The 23,410-nt window shown below is 38.2% G+C and overlaps 2 protein-coding genes across 2 annotated transcripts; both read right to left on the bottom strand.

Moving 5' to 3' along the window:
* Nucleotides 1-112: 112 nt before the first annotated feature.
* LOC131303949 (transcription termination factor MTEF1, chloroplastic-like) lies at nt 113-2,484 on the bottom strand. Its single transcript, XM_058331021.1, has one exon. The coding sequence runs from the start codon at nt 2,421-2,423 to the stop codon at nt 1,296-1,298; it is 1,128 nt and encodes a 375-aa protein (XP_058187004.1). The 5' UTR covers nt 2,424-2,484; the 3' UTR covers nt 113-1,295.
* A 5,202-nt stretch (nt 2,485-7,686) lies between these two features.
* LOC131303948 (transcription termination factor MTERF5, chloroplastic-like) lies at nt 7,687-10,329 on the bottom strand. Its single transcript, XM_058331020.1, has 2 exons — nt 8,614-10,329; nt 7,687-8,391 (listed from the first exon to the last, which is right to left on the bottom strand). The coding sequence occupies exon 1, from the start codon at nt 10,262-10,264 to the stop codon at nt 9,137-9,139; it is 1,128 nt and encodes a 375-aa protein (XP_058187003.1). The 5' UTR covers nt 10,265-10,329; the 3' UTR covers nt 7,687-8,391; nt 8,614-9,136.
* Between the last annotated feature and the right edge of the window lie 13,081 nt (nt 10,330-23,410).

Below are 23,410 nucleotides of genomic sequence, written 5' to 3'. Positions count from 1 at the left end.
GTCTTGGGAGCGGACCCATTTTAAAAGGACCCTGCTACTAAGGTCTAAGGTCACTTAGGTGTTGGTCAAAAGGACAAACAGTTTGGGCATAGTAATGACTATACAAGTGCAATACAACAACTGCATACCCATACAAATGCCACATGGTAGAAAAATTGGAACAAAACTCCAAAAATAAAACACAAAAGATTTGATAAGATAAAAAAGCAAGCAAGAAGAAGAAGGATAGGGGACGAGGAAAAAAGAGAGAGGAGACTTCAGTTGATCAACACAGGTCAAGACTTTGACTGGCAATAACTTTGTGATAACCAGAGACTTCAATCAAATTTGGTGATGTGAAGTTTGTGGATTGCTAAGACTCTGATACGATGTGAGGAAGTCAGCTTCCACTTTTCTGATTCCAGGGTTAATATTTCATTCCTCTTTACTACTTTACTCTTGCGCCTCTCACCTAAATGAGAATCCTATGGTGAGTTTCTTTCACGTCGCCATGCCCCATCCCTGGTGAGGTGCAAAATCAGCCTCGGGTATAGCCGTATAGGTACACCACGCACGCCTATATGGGCCTTTAACAACTACAGTAAGGCAACAACCTGTGAAAACCAATGTTTCATTTCATATAGAAGCATTGAAAAGGGAACACTACAGTTAGGCAAATAGCAGTGAAATTCAAAGTGTAGTTTCACAGGTTAAATGTGAAAAACAAACAGGATTATTATAACAGTTATAGTATAACCCAATGACCGAAAACAAATAAGAACAATATTGCCAGAAAAATATTAACACCATGACACAAAAGGGTAACTAGGAAAAACCTTTCATATCCGGTCTAGCTTTTTTACTCAACAACAAAGGCAACAGTTGTTGTCGATAATCTTCTTCAGGAAATTGAGACCACTTCTTCAGCAAATTACATATCCAACTAAGTCACCCTTAGCCTGCCTCGTTCCCATATGGTTCCACACAGTGCACCCTAATTGCTTATGGCTATTAAACCATGCTATCATGTTAAAAAAATTGTCAATGACAGTACACTGCATACCATAAAGCTAGAACTTGCCAACTTTAAACACCAAAATATGAAGGTTTTTTAAAAAGAGTACTCGAAGTTGGGCCTTGAGGGAAATGTGTGGCGAAAACCCGAGTTCTACCTCTAGTTGTTGTTCCGGAGGTGCCCATGGCTTTCCCATAGGGAGGTTGAGCAACCCCAAAGTACGACATCGATAGGGAAATTGGTCATGATAGTTTAAAACATGAATGAATAAAAGATTCAGATTTCCTATTACACTGAAGAGTCAAGAATCTAAAGGATTGCCCTTGTAAGTCCCCAAAAGTACCTCTCCGTCATCTCTAAAACTTGATATAAATTTCCTTAGAAACTCCTCTTCCGACAAACAAAGTACAGAAAGAAATCTTGGCCCCTTCTGTAACAGTCTCTTGGACTTGATAACTTGTAAAACTCTATAACGAGGAATTACTCTCTTCTCCATGCTATACGTCAAACAATTAGGCCCACTAACTAATGCACACCTGTCCAACTTGATATCATTCAAGAAGAAATCAATCTTAAACTTCAAATTATCTTCGGAAGTCGTAAGTATTCTCGGAGCCCTCCTAAACATATCCATACATTCATCCATTGAGAACCCAAAACTCCTAAACATTTCAAACTTCCTACTAAAAGTCTCACCACTTATGCCACTAACTGCGTGCACAGCATGAACCAACATCCTTGAATTGACAGAAAACCCCATATCTAAAACTCGCAAAATGAGGTCCCTAAGAGCCGGCTCTTGCTGAAAGAAAAGCCCAGGTTTCGACCTCAAAAGCATGGAGAGCTGGGACCCAACAATGCCGCAGCTCTCCAAGAAGGCAATGCTGCGTTTCAATTTCAATTCAGGTTTGGAGACGACCCAACGGTACTTCTGCAGAACCTTAATCAAATCCTGATTGTTTTTATCGTTTACGAGGGTTTTCTTGATCATATCAATGTAGGGTATCCATTTTTTCTCCAAACTATCATGCAAAATCTTAGAATGCTTCGAAATAAACTTACCCAACTCAGGACCAGTGAGACCCAGGTCCTGAAAGAACAGCAGCATGGGCTTCAAAGTCTTTTCTACGTCGGAGAAGAGGATTTGGGGGGCGACCCGAACGGAAGATTGAATTTGGATGTCGGATAAGCCGAATTGTCGGAGAAGTTGAATTACGGCCAGTGGCTTCTGCAGGGTTTTGGTGGGTGGGAAGCGATTGGAGATGGAAACGGCTCGTGGTTCAGAGAATGCCAAGGTTTCAATGAGGAAATTGCAGAGGGATGGGTTTGAGGTGCAAGAGTGAGAAAGAGACGATAGAGAAGAGAAGAAACAGAGTAAGGTTGAGTTGTTGGGTTTAGGGTAGAGACATTTTAAGAACAGAGTTTGCATCTTTGTTGGGTTTGCAGGAAGAGAGATCGGTTAGGGTTTAGGGTTTTTTGAAGTCAAAGCTGTTATCGTTTATATATCCGTGAAGTTAAGAGCAGTGAAAAAGTTCTTTCAGGAGGATGGCTACAAAGGTGTTTTTTTTCTCTCAATTCTCTCAAAACTCATCCTCCAAAATATTTTTTTGTCAATTCCTTCAAATAAGGGATATGAACTTTTTTATCCTCCAAATATATAGGATGAAAGTACAATCCTATCAAATATAGAATGGGTTCAAGCACTATTTTTCTTCAAAATCTAGAAATTGATTTCAAAAATGTGTTTCAGAAGATTTCATTGGAGATGCTGTTGGTTCTGTTCACTTGTCAAGAAATTGCACAAAAATTGTGTTCGTGGAAATCGTAAAAAAACAAAGTAAAGGAAAAAAAAAAAAGAAGAGCTTTTTCTTACGTGTATTCATATGAAACTAGATTATGTTAGATTCTATTAGAAAATCCTAGATTATTCTAGATTTTCTTTAAATATGATCAAGATATACTTAGATCATGTGAGCCTTTTATAAATAGGCTTCCCCTCCCTCCAACTAGGCTTCCTCTCCCTCCACATAGAACACTTCACACACGACACCAAGAGAGAGAGAGAGAGAAAAGAAGGTAGGAGAGAGAAGGATGAAAACAAGGGAAAAATGGGGGACACCTCTATTCCTCACTTCACTCACCCCTACTGTTTTGTACACACTCTATTTTACACAAGTTCACTGCTGAATCTTCGTTATGTAATTTGTATTGGACAAAAGACTTAATTTATGTCGAATAATGCTCATAATACATTTTTTCAGATGTCGGTTTAGTTGCTCTTCTTGGTATTTAGGTGATCTGTTTTCCTTCAGTAGAATTAAAATCGATATCATTATTAATAGTAGTAGGTATACCACACACGCCACACACTCGCACTTATTCCTCTAATTCACCACGATCAAAAAGTGAAAGGATGGCCCCTAAGCTACTAAGACTTGTGTCTAGTCTGGTATACATTTACTTCAATAATTGTTTAGACAAAATCATTCAATTTGGGAGCAAATCGACTCGGAAAATTAATCATAGTTCATCCTTTAAGGTGTTGGGTTTGATTTAGGGCTAAAAATGAGTCAAGCTCTTCTCACAACTTGTGGCTCGGCTCGACTTAACTTGAAACCAGAGAAGGGTCTATATTACGATCCAATCATAGGGATCGAACACCTCGTGAAAGAAAACCTTGATTGTCTGTTTCAGATTAGTTTCTATAGAAAAGTTAGAGAAGTCGACTCAAAGTTTTTATTTCTACAAGCACACTGATACACTGAAGTAAGTCACTTGGTAGAAGTGTAATTGACTGTAAAAAAATATTCAAAGGAAAACAAAGTAAGAACTTTGGAGAAAACAGGACATGTGTAAAATTAGACCCGTTACTAATTAGCAATAATTTAGCAACAATATTAGTATTTCTAATCATTTGAATATTGTTCTAGGACAAGGTTCGATACGGTAAATTTCGGATGCAAGAAGGTGAGTTATGAATTATCCCTGTTACATGAATTTTTGTAAAGTTTATGTTTTTAGCTTACTAAATTATGGTTATTTAACAAGTTCTTTTGTAGCAAACATACCATGGAATTATGATGTTTTGAACAGTTTATGGAAAAAGTATTATCGATACATCTGAACGATGTCCCTGAATCTAGGGGACGTTAAAGATACTAGTCAAAACGGTGTTATAAGGGCGGAATGAAAAGGGGCACAGCCGGGTGTCCAACTGAATTAATCAATTCACTGTATACGAGTTGGGGGTCGCTCCCTCAGTACCGGTAATCGTTGGATGGTATTATAGTATGCTATGTTATATACAAACTTGTTTTTGTTACAACGCAAGCCATAAAAAGCTGAAGTTATAATATTGGTTACAGTTCAAGCCATGAAAAAAAAAAACTTAAGTTATAATTCATGCTTTTCTCTGATAAAAATGATTTTAAAAATTCCATGGTAGGTCATGTAACTCCAATAATTCATAATCTCACATAAGCAGTGGCTTATATTGTTCGAATCTTTTCTTTTCAGGTAATCAGAATTAATAGGACGGGCCAAGTATCGATACTGTTAAGCTATGTCTTGGTCATGTGATAAATAAGGGAAGAGAAATATGTAGCTCATGTTTTCATTAAATAAAAAATAAACATCTAGTGACTTTTTAGATTGCTTTCGCAAATGTTAAGTTTGCTTCTACTATCTTTTAAAAAAGAAAAAAAAAAAAAGAGGCAATAGAGGCCTTTGGTGAGATGGACTCATTGGGCGGTCACAATATTCAAATCCACTGGATTTGGGTCGTGACAAAAAGTTAATGAGTAAAAGTGTGATAATGATGTTTTCATATAGGGTAAATGGAAAAAGTGTGGGTAAAAGTTGATGTGAAAGATATAATGATGATGTCTTCTTAATTAATTGGAGTTACGAAACTGAACACTTGAAAAGAGACGGATGGAAAAGAGATGGATGGAGTACTATTTATTTATGTGGTGATGTTGCCCATGGTAGGGATTAGGGCCTAGATTGAGGCTACAACGGGATGTTTTGGATGCCAACAAAATTAGATTTAGATTTGTGAATGGCGATAGGTGCAGATATTTTTTAGAAGTTCGCAGGCATCCAGGCAAGGGTTCTAGTGGTGGTGGTTGTGGATCGAGAGTGGGGCTCTAGGTGGTGGTTTTAATGGTGAGGGCTTCAGGAGGATGCATCGTAGCGGTGGTTGTGTTGGAGAAGGAGGGGGTGGTGGAAGGCATCATTGCTCAATGGTGGAGGATTGGTTTTGTGTGGCGGTGCTCCAAGAAAACAGACTTTAATTTTTTCTATTTTGTATTGTGGCCTTTAAAAAATTGAAGGCAGCAAATGATAATCCCACTATTGAACCTTCAAATGTACTCCCTCCGTTCTAAATTGATAGTCCCTTCTGGGGATTCCAACTATTTAAAAGAACATGCAATGATTACACCTACAATGTCTATCATTTTCATTATTACCCTTATATTTTACCTATTTTATAATACTTATATTCACCTATGAAAGACACTTTTGAAAAATCACCAAATTTTTTCTTCCATTTTTGGAAGGGAGTAATAAACATCATCCTCGTGACTCATGCTACCATTTTACGTGAACGATGGATTGACGAAGCAAACGTAAAAACAACAAAACTTACTGATTCTGTGTTGTACTACCCTTGGATTACAATAACAGAGCATCAACAAAACAAAACCATTCAATTTGTCACCGCGCGTCTTCTCCGTCCCACCTTTCCCTCCACGGTTCCACCTCTCTCACCACCCTCAGCAAAATTTTAAAATTGACAACCTCAACAAGGTTGAACCACCATAACTAAAGAGAAACTACACCACCAATATCGAAGCTCTCCTTTCCCTCAATGGTTCCACCTCTCTCACCACTCGCAAAATTTTAAAATTGACAACCTCAACAAGACTGAACCACCATAACTAAAGAGAAACTACACTGCCAGTATCGAAGTTCTCCTTTCCCTCAAGGGTTCCACCTCTCTCACCACTCTCACAAAATTTTAAAATTGACAACCTCAACAAGGCTGAATCACCATAACTAAAGAGAAACTACACTGCTAGTATCGAAGATGAGCAGGAGACGGATCTCAATCTGTACCGTTTTGGAAGTTTCTCAAATCGGCATATTATAAGAATTTCAATCATGCTGAAGGTTTGGCGCTTTAAGGATGAGCTTACTGATGTTTGATTAAATGGTGAGGAGAGACAAGAGAAATTAGAAGAAAGGACAAAAATCAAGACGTACAGAGAGAGTGGAAACTTTTTAATTTTTTTGATAATCATAAGGGCGGGAGGGGACAACCAGCATAACAACCCCCTTGGGCGTGACCATAGGGGCTCCCTGCCCGCTAATAAAATGTCTAGTTCGAGTCATAGCTATCGTTCGAGAGGACAAGCCGTCATCAGGGCACCACCTACCACCTGGTGCATAATTGGCATAAGCTCTCTCCCTCAATGGTCCAAAGACTCATCCGCAGACGTAAAGCCAAACCACTTGCTAGGACACAAACCCACATCTCCGTCAAGGAGGGTAGAGAATCCTGCCAACTAGGCTACCACCTCAGTGGTTCGAAACTTTTTAATTGCGCGGATGAAAACATTAAAAACACCAGAAATTATCTGGGCATTATCGGCTCCAGTTAAAAAAAATACACATTGAGTTGCTCAAAGCAGTAAAAGTTCATGAATGAGTTCAAGTATCATGCATATAAATGCTTGACACTAGATTCGTGCGGATTTTGTTGATCTCTAATCATTTGTACAAAATTGGTTTATCCTAAATATCAGTTTTGTGCATATTGGTTTATGTGTGAATAAAAAGTTTACAACCACAAACACATTCACACAAATACTTACACTGACAACACATGTGGGGTCACACACACGGCTTATTATCGTCTAATGCTTAGTGGCACAAAGTGGGAGCGAGAACAGGAGCCGGTGGAGAGGCATCCAAAGCTCTTAAGGTTGGGAGCACCTAAGGAGCGTATATAGATTATATGAATATGTAGATAAAATATCTTAAAATACTAAACCATTGAAGGAAAAGTGATACTTTTTGAGAATTTTTCCGATCTTAAAAGGATAATTATTGGGAGTTAGATATTTTCCAATGTGCCAAACTCCTTGGCTTATACGATTTACATATTCTTATTTTCACAATAGCATGACTCCCTTAAAGTAAGAGAGTTATAATACTGCCTTACAAACCCGATAGGCTCCAATCTTAGTTAGGAGCGAGCTACCATCAAGCTCCCATCTTGGGAGTGCCGATTCGAGCTCCCGTCTTGGAAGCATCCATTTTAAAAGGACCCTGCTACTAAGGTCAGGTGTTTGCCAAAAGGACAAACACTTCGTGCATAATAATGATTATACAAGTGCAATACCACAACCAGATACCCATACAAATGCCCACATTGTAGAAAAATTGAAACAAAACTCCAAAAATAAAAGACAAAAAAATTGATAAGATAAAAAAGCTAGAAGAAGAAGAAGGATAGGGGACAAGAGGAAAAGAAGAGAGGAGACTCCAATTGATCAACACAGTTCAAGACTTCGACTTTTTGATAGCCAGCGACTTCAATCAAATTGGCGGTTGGTGATGCGAAGTTTGTGGATTGCTAAGACTCTGATATGATGTGAGGAAGTCAATGTTGTGCCCCAAGGATCAAAACCAAACACACACAAACATAGAATTTACGTTGTTCCCCAAAATCGGGCACATCCACGAAGGAATCAGAGCAATATTCTGATATGGAGACAAGATTTACAAGGGAGCTCTCTCAACTCACTACACTCTCTCTATAATCTCTACATTGCTGGCCTCTCAAGGATCTCACTCACACTGAGATACTCAAAACATGGAGCAAAGCTCCCAATTTATAGGCTGTGCAAACTTCATTGTTCATGGCCATGCGAGGATTATTCAATGCAAAACCCAGGCCTGGGATTTTCATAATCCAGTGAACTTCAAAAAAAGTCCACAAACTGGATTGAGTCAAATCTTGAAGATTTTCCAAATGAGCCAAAGCTCAATTATGAGGATGGGAGCCACCATACCCCATAAGTCAACAATCTCCACCTTGGAGACAATCCTCGAATCCACAAAGCTTTAGGGCACAAATGACACCTGAGACGAGTCACCATCTCAAAGGATATCACCAATCGCCACTTTTCTGCTTTCAGGGTTAATATTTCAATCCTCTTTACTACTATCCAGAGCACCTCTTGCGCCTCCCACCTAAACAAGAAGCCTATGGTGAGTTTCTTTCACTTCGCCATGCCCCATCCCTGGTGAGGTGCAAAATCAGCCTCGGGTATAGGTACACCACGCACGCCTATGTGTGCCTTTAACAACTACGGTAAGGCAACTACCTGTGAAATCCAATGTTTCATTTCATATAGTAGCATTGAAAAGGGAACACTACAGTTAGGCAAATACCAGTGATATCCAACGCATAGTTTCACAGGTTAAATGTGAAAAACAAACAGGATTAATATAACGGTTATAGTGTAACCCAATGACCGAAAACAAATAAGAACAATATTGCCACAAAAATATTAACACCATGACACAAAAGGGTAACTAAGAAGTACCTTTCATATCCAGTCTAGTTTTTTTACTCAACCAAAAAGGCACGACTTGTTGTCGATAATCTTCTTCAGGAAATTGAGACCACTTCTTCAGCAAATTACATGTCCAACCAAGTCACCCTTAACCTGCCTCATTCCCATATGGTTCAACACAGTGAACCCTACGCCGATCAAAAAAATACACAGTGCACCCTAATTGCTTACGGCTATTAAACCATGCTATCATGTTAAAAAAAAATTGTCAACGACAGTACACTGCATAACATAAAGCTAGAACTTGCCAAATTTAAACACCAAAATACGAGTGATTTTTCAAAAGAGTACTCGGGGTTGGGACTTGAGGGAAGCATGTGGCAAAAGCCCAAGTTCTGACTCTATTTGTGGTTCCGGAGGTGCCCAAGGCTTTCCCATAGGGAAGTTTCTCACCGCTAAGCAACCCCAAAGTGCGACATCAATAGAGAAATTGGTCATGATAGTTTAAAACATGAATGAATAAGAGGTTTAGATTTCCTATTACACTGAAGAGTCAAGAATCTAAAGGATTGCCCTTGTAAGTCCCCAAAAGTTCCTCCCCGTCATCTCTAAACCTTGATATAAATTTCCTTAGAAACTCCTCTTCCGACAAACGAAGTACCAAAAGAAAACTCGGCCCCTTCTGTAACAGTCTCTTGGACTTGATAACCTGTAAAACTCTATAACGAGGAATTACTCTCTTCTCCATGCTATACGCCAAACAATTAGGCCCACTAACTAACGCACACCTGTCCAACTTGGCATCATTCAAGAAGAAATCAATCTTAAACTTCAACTTATCTTCGGAAGTCCTAAGTATTCCTGGAGCCCTCCTAAACATATCCATACATTCATCCATTGAGAACCCAAAACTCCTAAACACTTCAACCTTCCTACTAAAAGTCTCACCACTTATGCCACTAACTGCGTGCACAGCATGAACCAACATCCTTGAATCAACAGAAAACCCCATATCTAAAACTCGCGAAATGAGGACCCTAAGAGCCTGCTCTTGCTGAAAGAAAAGCACAGGTTTCGACCTCAAAAGCAACGCAAGCTGGGACCCAACAATGCCGCAGCTCTCCAAGAAGGCAATGCTGCGTTTCAATTTCAATTCAGGGTTGGAGACGACCCAACGGGACTTCTGCAGAACCCTAATCAAATCCTGACTATTTTTATCATTTACAAGGGTTTTCTTGATCATATTAATGCAGGGTATCCATTTTTCCTCCAAACTATCATGCAAAATCCTAGAATGCTTCGAAATGAACTTACCCAACTCAGGACCAGTGAGACCCAGGTCCTGAAAAAACTGCAGCTTGGGTTTCAAAGTCTTTTCTACGTCAGAGAAGAGGATTTTGGGAAAGAGCCGAACGGAAGATTGAATTTGGACGTCGGATAAGCCGAATTGTCTGAGAAATTGAACCACGGCCAGTGGCTTTTGTAGGGTTTTGGTGGGTGGGAAGCGATTGGAGATGGAAACGGCTCGTGGTTCCGAGAATGCCAAGGTTTCAATGAGGAAATTGGAGAGGGGTGGGTTTGAGGAGGGAGAGTGTGTAAGAGACGATAGAGAAGAGAAGAAACAGAGGAAGGTTGAGTTGTTGGGTTTAGGGTATAGACTTTTTAAGAACAGATTTTGCATCTTTGTTAGGTTGGCAGGAAGAGAGATCGGTTAGGGTTTAGGATTAGAGCTCTGAACAAGTTCTTTTTGGTGGAGGGCTACAAAGTTGTTTTCCTCCTCCTCTTAGAGCATCCGCATCAGCCTCTCTATATTTTGGACCAATTTACACCTTAAAAAGTCATTTTATTACTTTAGCTATCCACTTTTAAAATGTCTACTGCATCAGACTCTCTATTATAACTAGGTCTTACAAATATAATATTTTCTTTGCCTATTTGTACATTCTTTATTAGTATTGCAAATTCTTTATTTGTATTGCAACCAAGAAGTCGTTAGTTTGGATCAACAGTGCTACTCTTACCGCATATTTTCACCATGCGTGTAGAGCCCACTCTGCGTTTCACAAAATTACAAAAAATATCGACAATGTTTAAAATAATTTTTTATGGGGCCCCGTAATAAATTAGCTCCAATGGATATCAATAAGTATTTTTTCTGAATTAATAGGGGCGAAACTAAGCAGTTTGACAATTTTCACCCAACGAATTTAGAAAAATACTTATCGATATCCGTTGGAGCTGATTTTTTATTGGGATCCAATAAAAAATTATTTTAAGATTTATGAACATTTTTATGTATTTTTGTAAGATCCGGAGTTGGCCCAACAAGCGTGCTGTAGAAATCAACGATTAGTCTAGATCTTCTGTTCTTTGGATTGGGATGTAGAACAAGATATGGGATGAAGACAAAATTCAATCTGAGGCGAAAACATTAAAATACTGCTAATGGAGTGAATAGTGACTCGCTTGAAGAAGCAAGCAACTGTAGCAAAGGTTAATTTGCTGGATTCCCAAACGAGGCTGATGCAGTCCTCTTTTCACATATTTCCTCGCTATTTTAGTTTTCAAAGGGGAGTAGAGAGTGAGATGTGGATGCCCTTAAAGAAGAACGTCTTTCGCTCGCCACTTTCTCGGTGGACGATTTTGCCCTTTGTAGTTTTGGCTTCTTGTTTTTGGCTTATTGGGTGAAATTGTAAATTCAATTTTTGGAGTAAGTGGGCTACGTGTTTTGTTGTTGGGGCTTGCTGGGTAACGTGGCAATAGGGGGTGAATATTTGTGTTTGGGTGGAGCTTAAAGAGGAGGAGGATATGATGCAAGAAAAGAGAGAGAGCGAGGGTTTGTTAGAGAGAGAGAGAGAGAGAGAGAGAGAGTTTTCGGCGTTCCTCCACCTTCAAACTACTGCATCGCCGTCGTCTTCGTTGACTCTGGAGAAGGCAAGCCCAGGTCCTGCGGCTCCGACAAAGATGTCATCTAAAATTGCCATCGCTGGGTAAGTTTTTAATCGTTGTGGGTTTCGATTGGCTGATTGTTGGGTTTTGTAGGAATTTTTTGGAGTGGGTTTTGTGGGAACTGGGAATTGCTACTTCGATCTTTAGAAAAATTCATATCTATTCCAAAATCAAACCTTATGTAATCGTTTCCTGTTGTTTTATTTCAAAGCACTTGATCACATATTAGAAATTTTAGGGTTTTCCTTACTCCTTACAGATTTTTGAAGCTCCAACTTACCACCACTTCCAAGATCTGCACCCAATCAACCAGAATTTCAGGTATATTGTGCATGCAATTCATAGAAACAAGAATATAGTAAAATCAGATCGAATCTGCTCCGCATGTATATCCTCACCTTTTTTCAAAATTTGTTACGAATACTCTCTGATGTACAAATAGTTTTCATGGAACTACCATTCTATTTTTCAAGTGCCATAACACCCAAATTTCAGCTTCCAATATGTAGTGATGTGATTAAACTTGCTGGACTTATATTTACTCTAATATGGGGAATAGAGCTCAATTCTTGAATTGGTATTTTGACTGATAATTTGTTTTTTGTGTAAATGAAGAGTGAGTTTACTTCAATCCAGCTGCTAAAAAACTAACATTAGATATGTAGAAATCAGAACTATTTTGCTTTAATTTCTTACCAACCAAATGGAAGTTTAGTTTTCCCTATTACCAAATTAGTGACATCTGTGAATTCCAAGTTGGCAAAGCAGGTGGAGAGAAGTGGAAGCCTATGTCTGAATCTGTAAGATTTCTACTGAGATTTACGTAGTTAAGGAAACAGGAAAGCTTGCATTGTTACGATTGGATAAAGAATTGAAATGGAGATTTGCACCTAATCATAAGTTAATTTTATACTCTCTTCTTGTTCTTTTAAGTTCCTATTTTTCATGCATTTTGTTCCATTCTTTTAGTACTTTGATTTTATTTTCAGATTGTTGGATTTTTGTAGTTTATTGCGATGATTTTGAAAGCTGAAGCTTAAGTGGAGCTCCAAAGTTTATTGGAAAGATTTCGGATATGTTTTATGTTCGCTTTTTCAAGCTTTGGATATTAGCCATGGTCTTTATTAAGTGTTTTTTGGAATCCTGGTTAGTATGAATCACTAGGCAGATTAAAAAGTTATTAGCCGTATTTGTACATAATCGCATTTTGTTGGGTTACTTGGTAGGAATTGTTGATGGTGTTGATTATCCCTTATTAGTTCAATACATTCTCACCGGTATCATTCCTTTTGCAAGGCTGATTAGGAACTCAGGAGTTGTCGTTATTAGATCCATCCGTTTTTTGGTGTGGCTGATCGTAAGCGAGTATTCCCTAATTCCTTCTGGGAATTTGGAGTAGGAGAGGCTTGCTTTTGACTGGTTTTACGAAATTTTACTTGGTATATATCTTTTGGTTGAATTTAAATTCTTATAATGTGATTGGTAACGGAATTTTCCTTGCAAAGATGGATTTTTTGTACTGCATTGTCAATTTTGGATTGTATCTCTGTTGATGTACCAGTTTCTCAAGGAAGTGTGAAGCCAACAATGGCTCATTTTCTAGGGACACATTGATATAACAACTTCCAATGGGCCTTTTTTTTAAAAAAGTTTTACTCATTAGTCGGGCTAATCTTTGTCTTGTCTATTTCTTTCTTTTTCTTTGAAAGATGTGTTCATTGTGTAGTGATCAATAGAATTAATTGGAAGATTGAACTGTGGAATTAAAACTCCATTCTAGAATGAGAAATCTATGCATTCACAGATATTATAGTGCTTGAATACACTGAATGAATACTATTTCCTACCTTCCAGGTACCTGTAGTGTTGTCAACCGTGCACATATGAATAGCACTATAAGTTTAGTTTAGTAAATGAACTTAAATTGCTTATAGCAATGATCGGTTTTATGGGGAAGATTACGCAGTTTATTAGTGATGTTCTTCTAAAAGGATGGTAAAATTGTCGAACGATGATCTGTAATTGTATGGTTTTTCCTAGAATTACAGTTGTATGTGGTCTAACTGGAAAAACAACTGCACACCATATTGAAATTGAGTGACCCTAAATTAAAATTTAATTGGAATTCGTTGTTGTTCTGTTGTTTCAATGGCTCCAGTTGAAGTAAAACTACAAAGACCTAGCATAGAAGTTATACCCATACCTATTTGTGCAAGGTAAAGCATAAATAGAATGTTGCATTTTAATGTGAATTTGCTATTTGCATGCTTTGGAACTTTAAGACCATAGTTACCCCACAATAGTTTTTGCAGCCTTGAGAGTCAGAGTCCTTGGCCTGATTCAAGTAGATCTGAGCCTCAACCCCTACATGTGAATCAGAGTCTTTGGCTCATTTTTTTTTGCATAGTTTTCAGAAAAAGATGATCACTGTTTGGAGCAAAATCACGACATTTCGAGTCTTGCAAGGACATAGGATACATGTACATTTAGTAAGAAACAAGGGGGTAGCACAGTGAACAATGTACTACAAAGACTAAAATTTAGAACTACAAATGAAAACTTATGCAGATGTATCTAGCAAAACTGTACTATTTTGGTAGAACTATATTAATATATGTTCAAGTGTGTTGGCCTTTTGTACTATTTTACTTCATTCTGTGCTTTTGGTCTAAGCTACTTCCTAAGTACTCCTAATTTAGCTAACAGCGATCAATTATTCTTCTATCATATTATTGTCTGATAATTTACCCCAAATTTTGATTCTTTTCTTTAAAATCAATACATGCTACATTCCAGATCCAATTCCAGGTGCATATCCAGTAGCGGAACATATAGATTGAGATCGAGAAGCATAAAAACCAGAAACGGAAATAGACTCAGCGGAAGTAACATAGAGATATGCATCTAGAAGCTCTGCATCGCGATCTTGAATTGCTGGTACTAGCATTCGACCTGGGAGGGAGGTTACTACTTCAAAGTGGTCAATCGACTCTGCCTTCACCTTTGTGGCTTTACCAAAATCTCTAATGAAAGAACCCGGAGCTGCTTGCTCGAATGCTTCCCGTGCTATGGGTGCTTCAGGGTCTCTATCTTGAGAAACTGCCTCTTTAACAGGCTTTGGAATGGGTCTTGCGTACTACAACCCTTGCTGTTTACTCTGCTGTTAGTGGTGCTTCCATTCTGGCGCAGGATTGGGATATTAATCCTTTGGCAATTGTATAAAAAAAACCCTGTAGTCAAAGTCATGCAATTAGCTGAATAACTTCACACCTTTTGTTCAAGGCAAAAGCTTATCTGGACCATAACTTCTACAACTAGGAACTTCTGATGATACACTTGATCAAACTTATCCATATAACCTTTGCTATGATCAACAAGAGCCATAATTGAAAGAAAATCCAAAACGCATCTATACAACGGGCATGAATGATGTGCTTTGCACGTCGGCATGCACCTAGTTTACTCTCAATTTTCTCAAAACGCATCCACCAAAATCTAGGGGGCTGCGAATATTTTTTTCCAAAGCCCACTACTTCACATAGTCCATTTTTAATATTTAAAAAAAAAAATTCTTGATATAACCCACTTAATATACCTGATCTTCCCATTATACCCTTCCCCTCTCAAAAATTACACTTTAACTCTCATCCTACCCACAGCCACCATCTGCACCTCCATAGCCACCACTGCCTCTCCTGCCAGAACACCACTGCCTCTCTTCAACATGTCGTTCTCTCTCTCTCTCTCTCTCTCTCTCTCTCTCTCTCTCTCTGTTCGTCAATCTCTCTCTTTGTGAGTATATACATACATGTATGTATATATATATACAATAACAACAATTAGATCACTTTCGGTGACAACATATCGAAAATACGTACAAAATTCGGTAACCAACTATCAAACTATATATCCGAAAATCATACATAACATTTCGGTAAATAGCTGTTGAAAACAAGATTATATTTCGGTAACTACATGTCAAAAATATGTTTAAGCTTCAGTAAACAACTGTCGAACTACTATATACGAAAATCATACATACATTTCGGTAAATAGCTATTGAAAACAAGATTATATTTCGGTAACTACATGTCGAAAATGCATACAACAAAAACAAGAAACATATATTTCGATAATTGGATGCTGAAAATGTATAACAATTTCGGTAACTAACTGTCGAGTATGGTAATATTTTATAGTGGTTAGCTACTGAAATTACTTACTTTTTTCTATTCGTACCAAACACATCGAAAAATTGGGTTTTGTAAATCCAAACGCCACAACAACAAAGAAAGAAGAATGATGAAGAACAGGGGGAGGAGAAGAGAAGAACAGGAGAAGAGAAGATGAAGAACAGGGGGAAATCGCCTGGTGTGTGTTTTTTTTTATAAAAAAACGTGAATGATGATTTAAGGGGAAGGGGGAAGAAGATAATTTAGGGATTTTGTTCATAAGGGCATATAGGTCATTTCATGTATAGGTATAAGGGTAAGTAGGTCATTTTGCATTAGGGAGTGATGTTGTAATTAGTTGAAAATTTTTAACGGACTAAGGGAGAAAATACGGGGCTGCGAATAGTCGCCCCTAAAATCTTTTTCGCAGCCCTCTATTTTCTCCCTTAACCCACTTCTTCACCTAGCCCATTTTCAATATTTAAAAAATAAAAAATTTCTCCATATAACCCATTAAAGGTACCTGATCTTCCCATTATACCATTCCCCTCTCAAAAATTACACTTTAACTCACACCCTAAGCCCCCCACGCCTCATTACCGTCTCCCACCCCCATAGCCACCACCTCCACCTCCATAGCCACCACTGCACCACCGCCACTCCAGCCGGAGCACCATCGCCTCTCTTCAAGGTGTCGTTTTCTCTCTCTCACCCTCTATGTGTGTGTTCATCAGTCTCTCTCTCTGTGAGTATATACATACATGTATGTATATATACAATAACAGCAATTAGATCACTTTCGGAAACAACATGTCAAAAATATGTACAAAATTCGGTAACCAACTGCCAAACTATATATACGAAAATCATACATAACATTTCGGTAAATAGCTGTTGAAAACAAGATTATATTTCGGTAACTATATGTCAAAAATATGTTCAACCTTCGGTAAACAACTGCCGAACTACTATATACGAAAATCATACATACATTTCGATAAATAGCTGTTGAAAACAAGATTATATTTCGGTAACTACATGTCGGAAATCCATACAACAAAAACAATAAACATATTTTTCGGTAATTGGATGTTGAAATGTATCTCAATTTCGGTAACTAATTGTCGAGTATGGTAATATTTTACAGTCGTTAGCTACTGAAATTATTTACTTTATTCTATTCGGACCAGACACATCGAAAAATTGGATTTTGTAAACCCAAACGCCACAACAACAAAGTAGAGGCCATTGTAAATGGAAAAACTTAACCTCCTCATGCGACTTTCAAGATACAATGTCCATCATAGTATCTTTCTTCTCATTTTCCATCATATAGTTGCCAATAGAATTTGATTCAATTTCAATTTCAAAATCCAAACCTACAAGTGGGTCAAAAAATAGATCAATGGAAGGGCTTGAACCTTCCATTGATACAATATTTGGCCATTGCTCCTCCTCCATCGAAAAATTTGAAAGATAGGAGAAAAGAGAGGATGAAGATGAATAAGAAAGAGAGCTTCAGAGAGAGAGAGAGGAGAGGAGAAGATGAACAGTTGCCTGGTGTGGGTGTGTGTGTGTGTGTGTTTTTCTAAACGTGAATGATGATTTTTGAGGGAAAGGGGGAAGAAGATAATTTAGGGTTTTGGTCATAAGGGCATGTAGGTTATTTCACGTATAGGTATAAGGGTAAGTAGGTCATTTTGCATTAGGGGATCATGTTGTAATTAGTTAAAAAAAATTAACAGGCTAAGGGAGAAAAGGGGGCCGCTATTCGCAGCCCTCTATTTCCTCCCGGAGCCCGTTAAAAATTTGCAAGTAATTACAACATGACCCCCTAATGTAAAATGACCTACTTACCCTTATACCTATACATGAAATGACCTATATGCCCTTATAACCAAAATCCCTAAATTATCAACTACCCCATTCCCATCAAAATCTCCCCAAAATCATCATTCACGTTTGAAAATAAAAAAAACACACACAAACCTCCAGTTCTTCATTCTCGGCTTTGTACAAGTTCATCTTCTCTTCTCTCGCCTCTCTAAATCATCATTCTCTTTTTTCCTCTCTCTCAAATTTTTCAATGGAGGAGGAGCAAAGACCAAATATTGTATCAATGGAAGGTTCAAGTCCTTTCATTGATCCATTTTTTGATCCACTTGTAGGATTGGATTTTGAAATTGAATCAAATTCTATAGGCAACCATATGATGGCAGAGGAGAAGAAAGATATTGTGATGGACATTGTATCTTGGAAGCCGCGTGAGGAGGTAAGTTTTTTCGTTTACAATGCCTCTGTTTTGTTGTTGTGGCGTCTGGGTTTTGTAAACCCAGTTTTTGAAGGGTTTTGTCGATGTTTCTGGTTCAAACAGAATGAACAGAATAAAGTAAGTAATTTTGGTAGCTAACCACTGTAAAATATTACCATATTCGACAGCTAGTTACCGAAATTGAGATACATTTTCAGCATCTAATTACCGAAATATATGTTTCTTGTTTTTGTTGTATGCATTTTCGACATGTAGTTACCGAAATATAATCTTTTTTTCAACAGCTAATTACCGAAATGTATGTATGATTTTCCTATAAGTTTAGCAGTTCTTTACCGAAGTTTGAACATATTTTCGATATGTATTTACCGAAATATAATCTTTTCTTCAACAACAATTTACCGAAATGTATGCATGATTTTCCCTATATAGATAGTTCGGCAGTTGTTTACTGAAGTTTGAATATATTTTCGACGTGTAGTTACCGAAATATAATCTTATTTTCAATAGCTATGTATAATTTTTATAGACATAGTTCGGTAGTTGGTTACCGAAGTTTGAACATGTTTTCGACGTGTAGTCACCGAAATGTTATGTAAAAATTTTCTATATAGTTCGGCAGTTGGTTACCGAAATTTGAACATATTTTCGACGTGTAACTACCGAAGTATAATCCTATTTTCAATAGCTACTTACCAAAATGTTATGTTATAATTTTCCTATACATAGTTCGGCAGTTGGTTACCGAAGTTGGAACATATTTTTGACGTGTAGTTACCAAAATATAATCTTATTTTCAACAGCTACTTGCCGAAATGTTATGTATAATTTTCTTATGCATAGTTCGGCAGTTGGTTACCAAAGTTGGAACATATTTTTTATGTATAGTTACCGAAATATAATCTTATTTTCAATAGCTACTTTCTGAAATGTTATGTATAATTTTCGCATACTTCGGCAATTGGTTACCGAATTTTGTATATATTTTTGACATGTGGTTACCGAAAGTGATACTTATGTTCAATAGTTATATACCGAATTCTATATATTTTTGACATTCACTTACCAAAACAGATCCAGAGAGGTATAAAACTTGTTTTAATAGACTTTTGAATTTTTGATACTTTCTTCAAGGTGATGCTTCAACGCACGGCAGCCATATAGGTACAGTGACCATAGCACCGGAGTGTACGACGGAGAATGTGAGTGCGCATGGCAGCCACATAGGTCCAATGGCCCTATATGATTTGACACGAGAGTTTACAACGGAGAATGTGAGTGTTTTCAAAATAGGTGGATGATTCAATGGCTCTTTGGGTTTTGTTTGTTTACTGTTATTAAATATTTTTGTTGAATCATGTTTGTAGGTTTTTGCATCTGAAGATATGTTGAGAGATTGGATAACATCTACCGGTAAGGAAAATGGGTTTGTAATTATCATAAAGTCGGCAATGAGAATGGCAAAGAACCGAAGGCCAAGGATGCGGTTTGCATGTGAACGGGGTGGAAAGTTTAGACCGTTTATCAACAAGGCAAAGGACAAAGGAGGTAATGTGAAGGAGAATGGCAAAGAAGCGAAGGCAAAGAAGATAGCACGCGTCACAGGAACTAAGAAATGCGAATGCCCGTTTCAACTGAGATGTGTTAAGGGGTTGGAAGGTTGGACTGTCACTGTCTACAACGGCAATCACAATCATCCTCCTGCGAAATAGCTTGAGGGGCACGCTTATCCTGCGAAGTTGTCTTCGGAGCAGTCGAATATGTTGGTGGATATGTGTGTTTCGTCATTGTCTACACCGCGAGAGATCCTAAGTCTAATAAAGGGCAAGAATGAATTCAATGTAAGTTCAATTAAAACCATCTACAACGCACTCTACAAGCATGGGTTTAAGGACCGAGCGGGGAGATCTCAAATGCAATATTTATTGGCTAAGTTACAAGAATATGGGTACATCGAGTTTAATCGGAAAGATGACAATGACTGTGTGAAGGACTTATTTTGGTCACATCCTACTTTGGTGACTTGTTGTGTGCTTTCCCTCGGGTTTTGCTGGTGGAAGATGCTTTCGTTTGAGAAACATAAAGATGATGGGGCAATTTTGAAACTAATGAATGCTGATTGGAATATCTTTATGGCCAAAATGGTTGGCCAAAACCCTATGACCCATATGCATTGGATGAAGACTTTGAAACCCATTTTGAATCCATCAACCATATCCCTGTCTTCACCCCAACAGAAGGTCCAGACCGGCGGTCGAAAGTCCGGTTCGATCAATAAGTCAATGTGTAGGAACCCGTCTGAGTTTGAGTATGTTGAGGCATCCTTGGAAACTCCTAAGTCGGTGAAGGAAAAAACCTCCAAGGCCAAGGCAGCTGTGAAAAAAAGACCCAAGGCGAATGCCAAGGCGGGCGTGGAAACTCCCGACAAGACCACAATAAAAAAAAGCATCAAGGCGGTGGATGATAATAGCCCCAAGGGAAAGGCCGTTGTGAGAACCCCCAAGGCGGCAAAGGAGTTACCGAGGCGGAAGAAGCCAAAACTTCTTGGAACCCTCTTTGTAGGACCGTACCTTAATAACTTTTCGGAACCAATTCGGCCGCACGTAAAATCTATTACGGATGTGACAAGTGATGGAAATTGTGGGTACCGAGCGGTAGCTTATTTTATGCACCAATTCGAGCACAATTGGAAGACATGCCGAAATGATTTGCTCTTGGAGGTGAATTCCATTATGACCATTACGAAAAGATGACTAGTATCGGAGGTGCTAACAAGTTGCGTTATAGATTGTCATTCTTTGAAGACGGAACTGCACCCGAAGACAGGTGGATGATTTTTCCTGACATGGGTCACGTTGTAGCTTCTACTTATAATGTGGTGGTTGTCCTCCTATCCCAACTTCAATGCCTTACTTTCCTTCCAGTCCATTCTCGTCCTCCATCATCAGACAAAATAAGAGTTCTTGGAATTGGACTCGTGAACGGAGATCACTTCGTACAGGTACATACCGTATAGTTTTCTTTCTCATAAATTCAACATTACTACAAATTGCCTTGATGTGCGATTTTCAAAGTCTTTTTACTTTGATAGGTTGATCTAAAAGCATGTTCTCTCGTGCCACCTATTGCCAACAATTGGTTCAAATTTCGATGGGAGGAGGCCAATGAATGGGAGACACTTTTTTCTGCCCAAATAGAAGCATTTAAAGCCATAATAGGAAGTGATGTAGCAACTGCTGAGTCGATTGACGTAGATTAGTTTTGTTTTATATGTATGGTTATCATGTTGACGCTTTATATTGCAATGTTGTTGACTAAGCACATCCATGGAGTTTGGTTTCGCTCTTAGTGCCATTGAATTTATTATGGGATTGATGTGAACAAATTGACTAAGCACAGGTTCATTTCAGTATCTGCATTCCAAAGTTATTGTAATGTTGTTGTAGCTATATATCGATATTTTTGTATTTTTTTAGCATTTACAATCCGAAATTTGTATAATATTTCAGCACTTGGATACCGAATCATTGGTACTATTTCATCATGTGCCTGCTGAAATATGCTTTTTTAGAACAAAAAGTTAGGTGGACTCTCTGAGGCTGTCATGTTCCACGAAGTGTCATTGATGGAGTTAAATCTGAATCTTTTTTGCCCAAACATGAGTACCACAATCTACAGAGGGGGTGACTATTCGCAGCACCGTATTTTCTCCCTTACCACTACATTTTGGTAAATAGTTGTTGAAAATCATACATAACATTTCGGTAAATAGCTGTTGAAAACAAGTTTATATTTCGGTAACTACATGTCGAAAATATGTTCAACATTCGGTAAACAACTGTCGAACAAACATTTTCGGTAAATAACTGTTGAAAAAAATATTATATTTCGGTAATTGTATGCTGAAAATGTATCTCAATTTCGGTAACTAGCTGTCGAGTATAATTGAAAATACAAGACAACATTTGAGTGTCTAGAATGTTTTATTGATTATAAGACTCGTTTTCCCACACTTTGAGCACCACAACTTACAGAAAACAAGTATAAAATAACATTGAAAATGTCAAACGATACTGTTTGAGGATGGAACAGGTTGGGGTGGCTCGGCCTCCTGCACAGCAACAGAGCACAACTGCCTATTATTCCAAGACCCGGAGAGGGTACGTCAAGGGAAGTGAAGGGAGCTCCACACACCTTCACAGCAACAGGAGCATCGACGTGACTACAACTCCGATGACGTGGAAAGGGTAGGTGATGTGCCTTCCACTCAACAAGGAAACCAAATGTGGTCGTTGTAGTACGTATGCACACTGACCGACGTTCCCAAAACCTCTTATTCGGACAAGGGAACGAATGGTGTGAATGTTGAATATTCCCAATACCTCATATTTAGATGGACACGGCTTGATTACCTAGCTTGGAAAAAGCATGACAATGCACAAGCCATCGAAATAACTTCACTGAAAGGAGCTGTAGGCTATGGGATGTACATATGTTAATTGAAACTTCGGCCATAGGGTTTACAAATTTTGTATACTTAATAAATTTTGTATGAAATAGTTGGAAATATAGAGGGAGGTATGAGTCTGAAACTCCCTCAGTCAGCTCTCAATTTATAGGCATATACATTGGGGTTTTGAGATGAAGATAATGGGCTGTATGGAGGAAATTGTAACTTCAAAACAAATAAAGTGATTTGACAAGGCACTGCACGTATATTTACGAAAGATTCTCTCCTTGAGGAGGAGCATGTGGGTGGGGGCACTATACAGAAGTTTGCTTGCCGAAATTATTGGGGAAAAATATTCTGCCCTTTTTTCAACATTTGCTTGCTGAAATAATTATAAAATTTCGGTTTCTTATTATTGAAAAGTGTTAATAATTTCGGTTGCAAGTTGATTTCAGCATTTGCTTTCCGAAATTATTATAATTTTTCAGTAGTTTCGTACCAAAATTTGTGTAAAGTTTCAGCATTTAGAACCCGAAGTTGTTATAATAAATATTTTAGCACTTGGATACTGAATAATTTGTACGATTTCCAGAACATATATGCCTTTTTAGATTCTCTCCCTGACGAGGAGCATGTGGGTGTGGGGCCCCTATACAGAATTTTGAATTGAGCTAAGGGAGTAGATAATGAGGTGTACGGAGAAAATTGCAACTTCAAACAAATAAAGTGATTTGACAAGGCACTGCACTCCATATTTACTAAGATTCTCTTCCTGCGGAGGACCATGTGGACGGGGCCCGGAATATTGAAAGTTTGTTTTTGTGAAAGACACTTTCATAGTAGTTCAAAAAAAGCCATGAACAAGTCGAACCTAAAATGGAATGGTAAAGGCATTGCAGAATGTAGTTCGAAACAAAAACATGTACAAACCCCTTGTTAAACTTATTATGAGAGAGAGCAGAACAAGCTTGACCAAATGTTCGT

The sequence above is a fragment of the Rhododendron vialii genome, chromosome 10a (assembly GCF_030253575.1).
Source record: "Rhododendron vialii isolate Sample 1 chromosome 10a, ASM3025357v1".
Classification (NCBI taxonomy): Eukaryota; Viridiplantae; Streptophyta; class Magnoliopsida; order Ericales; family Ericaceae; genus Rhododendron; species Rhododendron vialii.
This window is presented reverse-complemented; position numbering and strand designations above follow the sequence as displayed.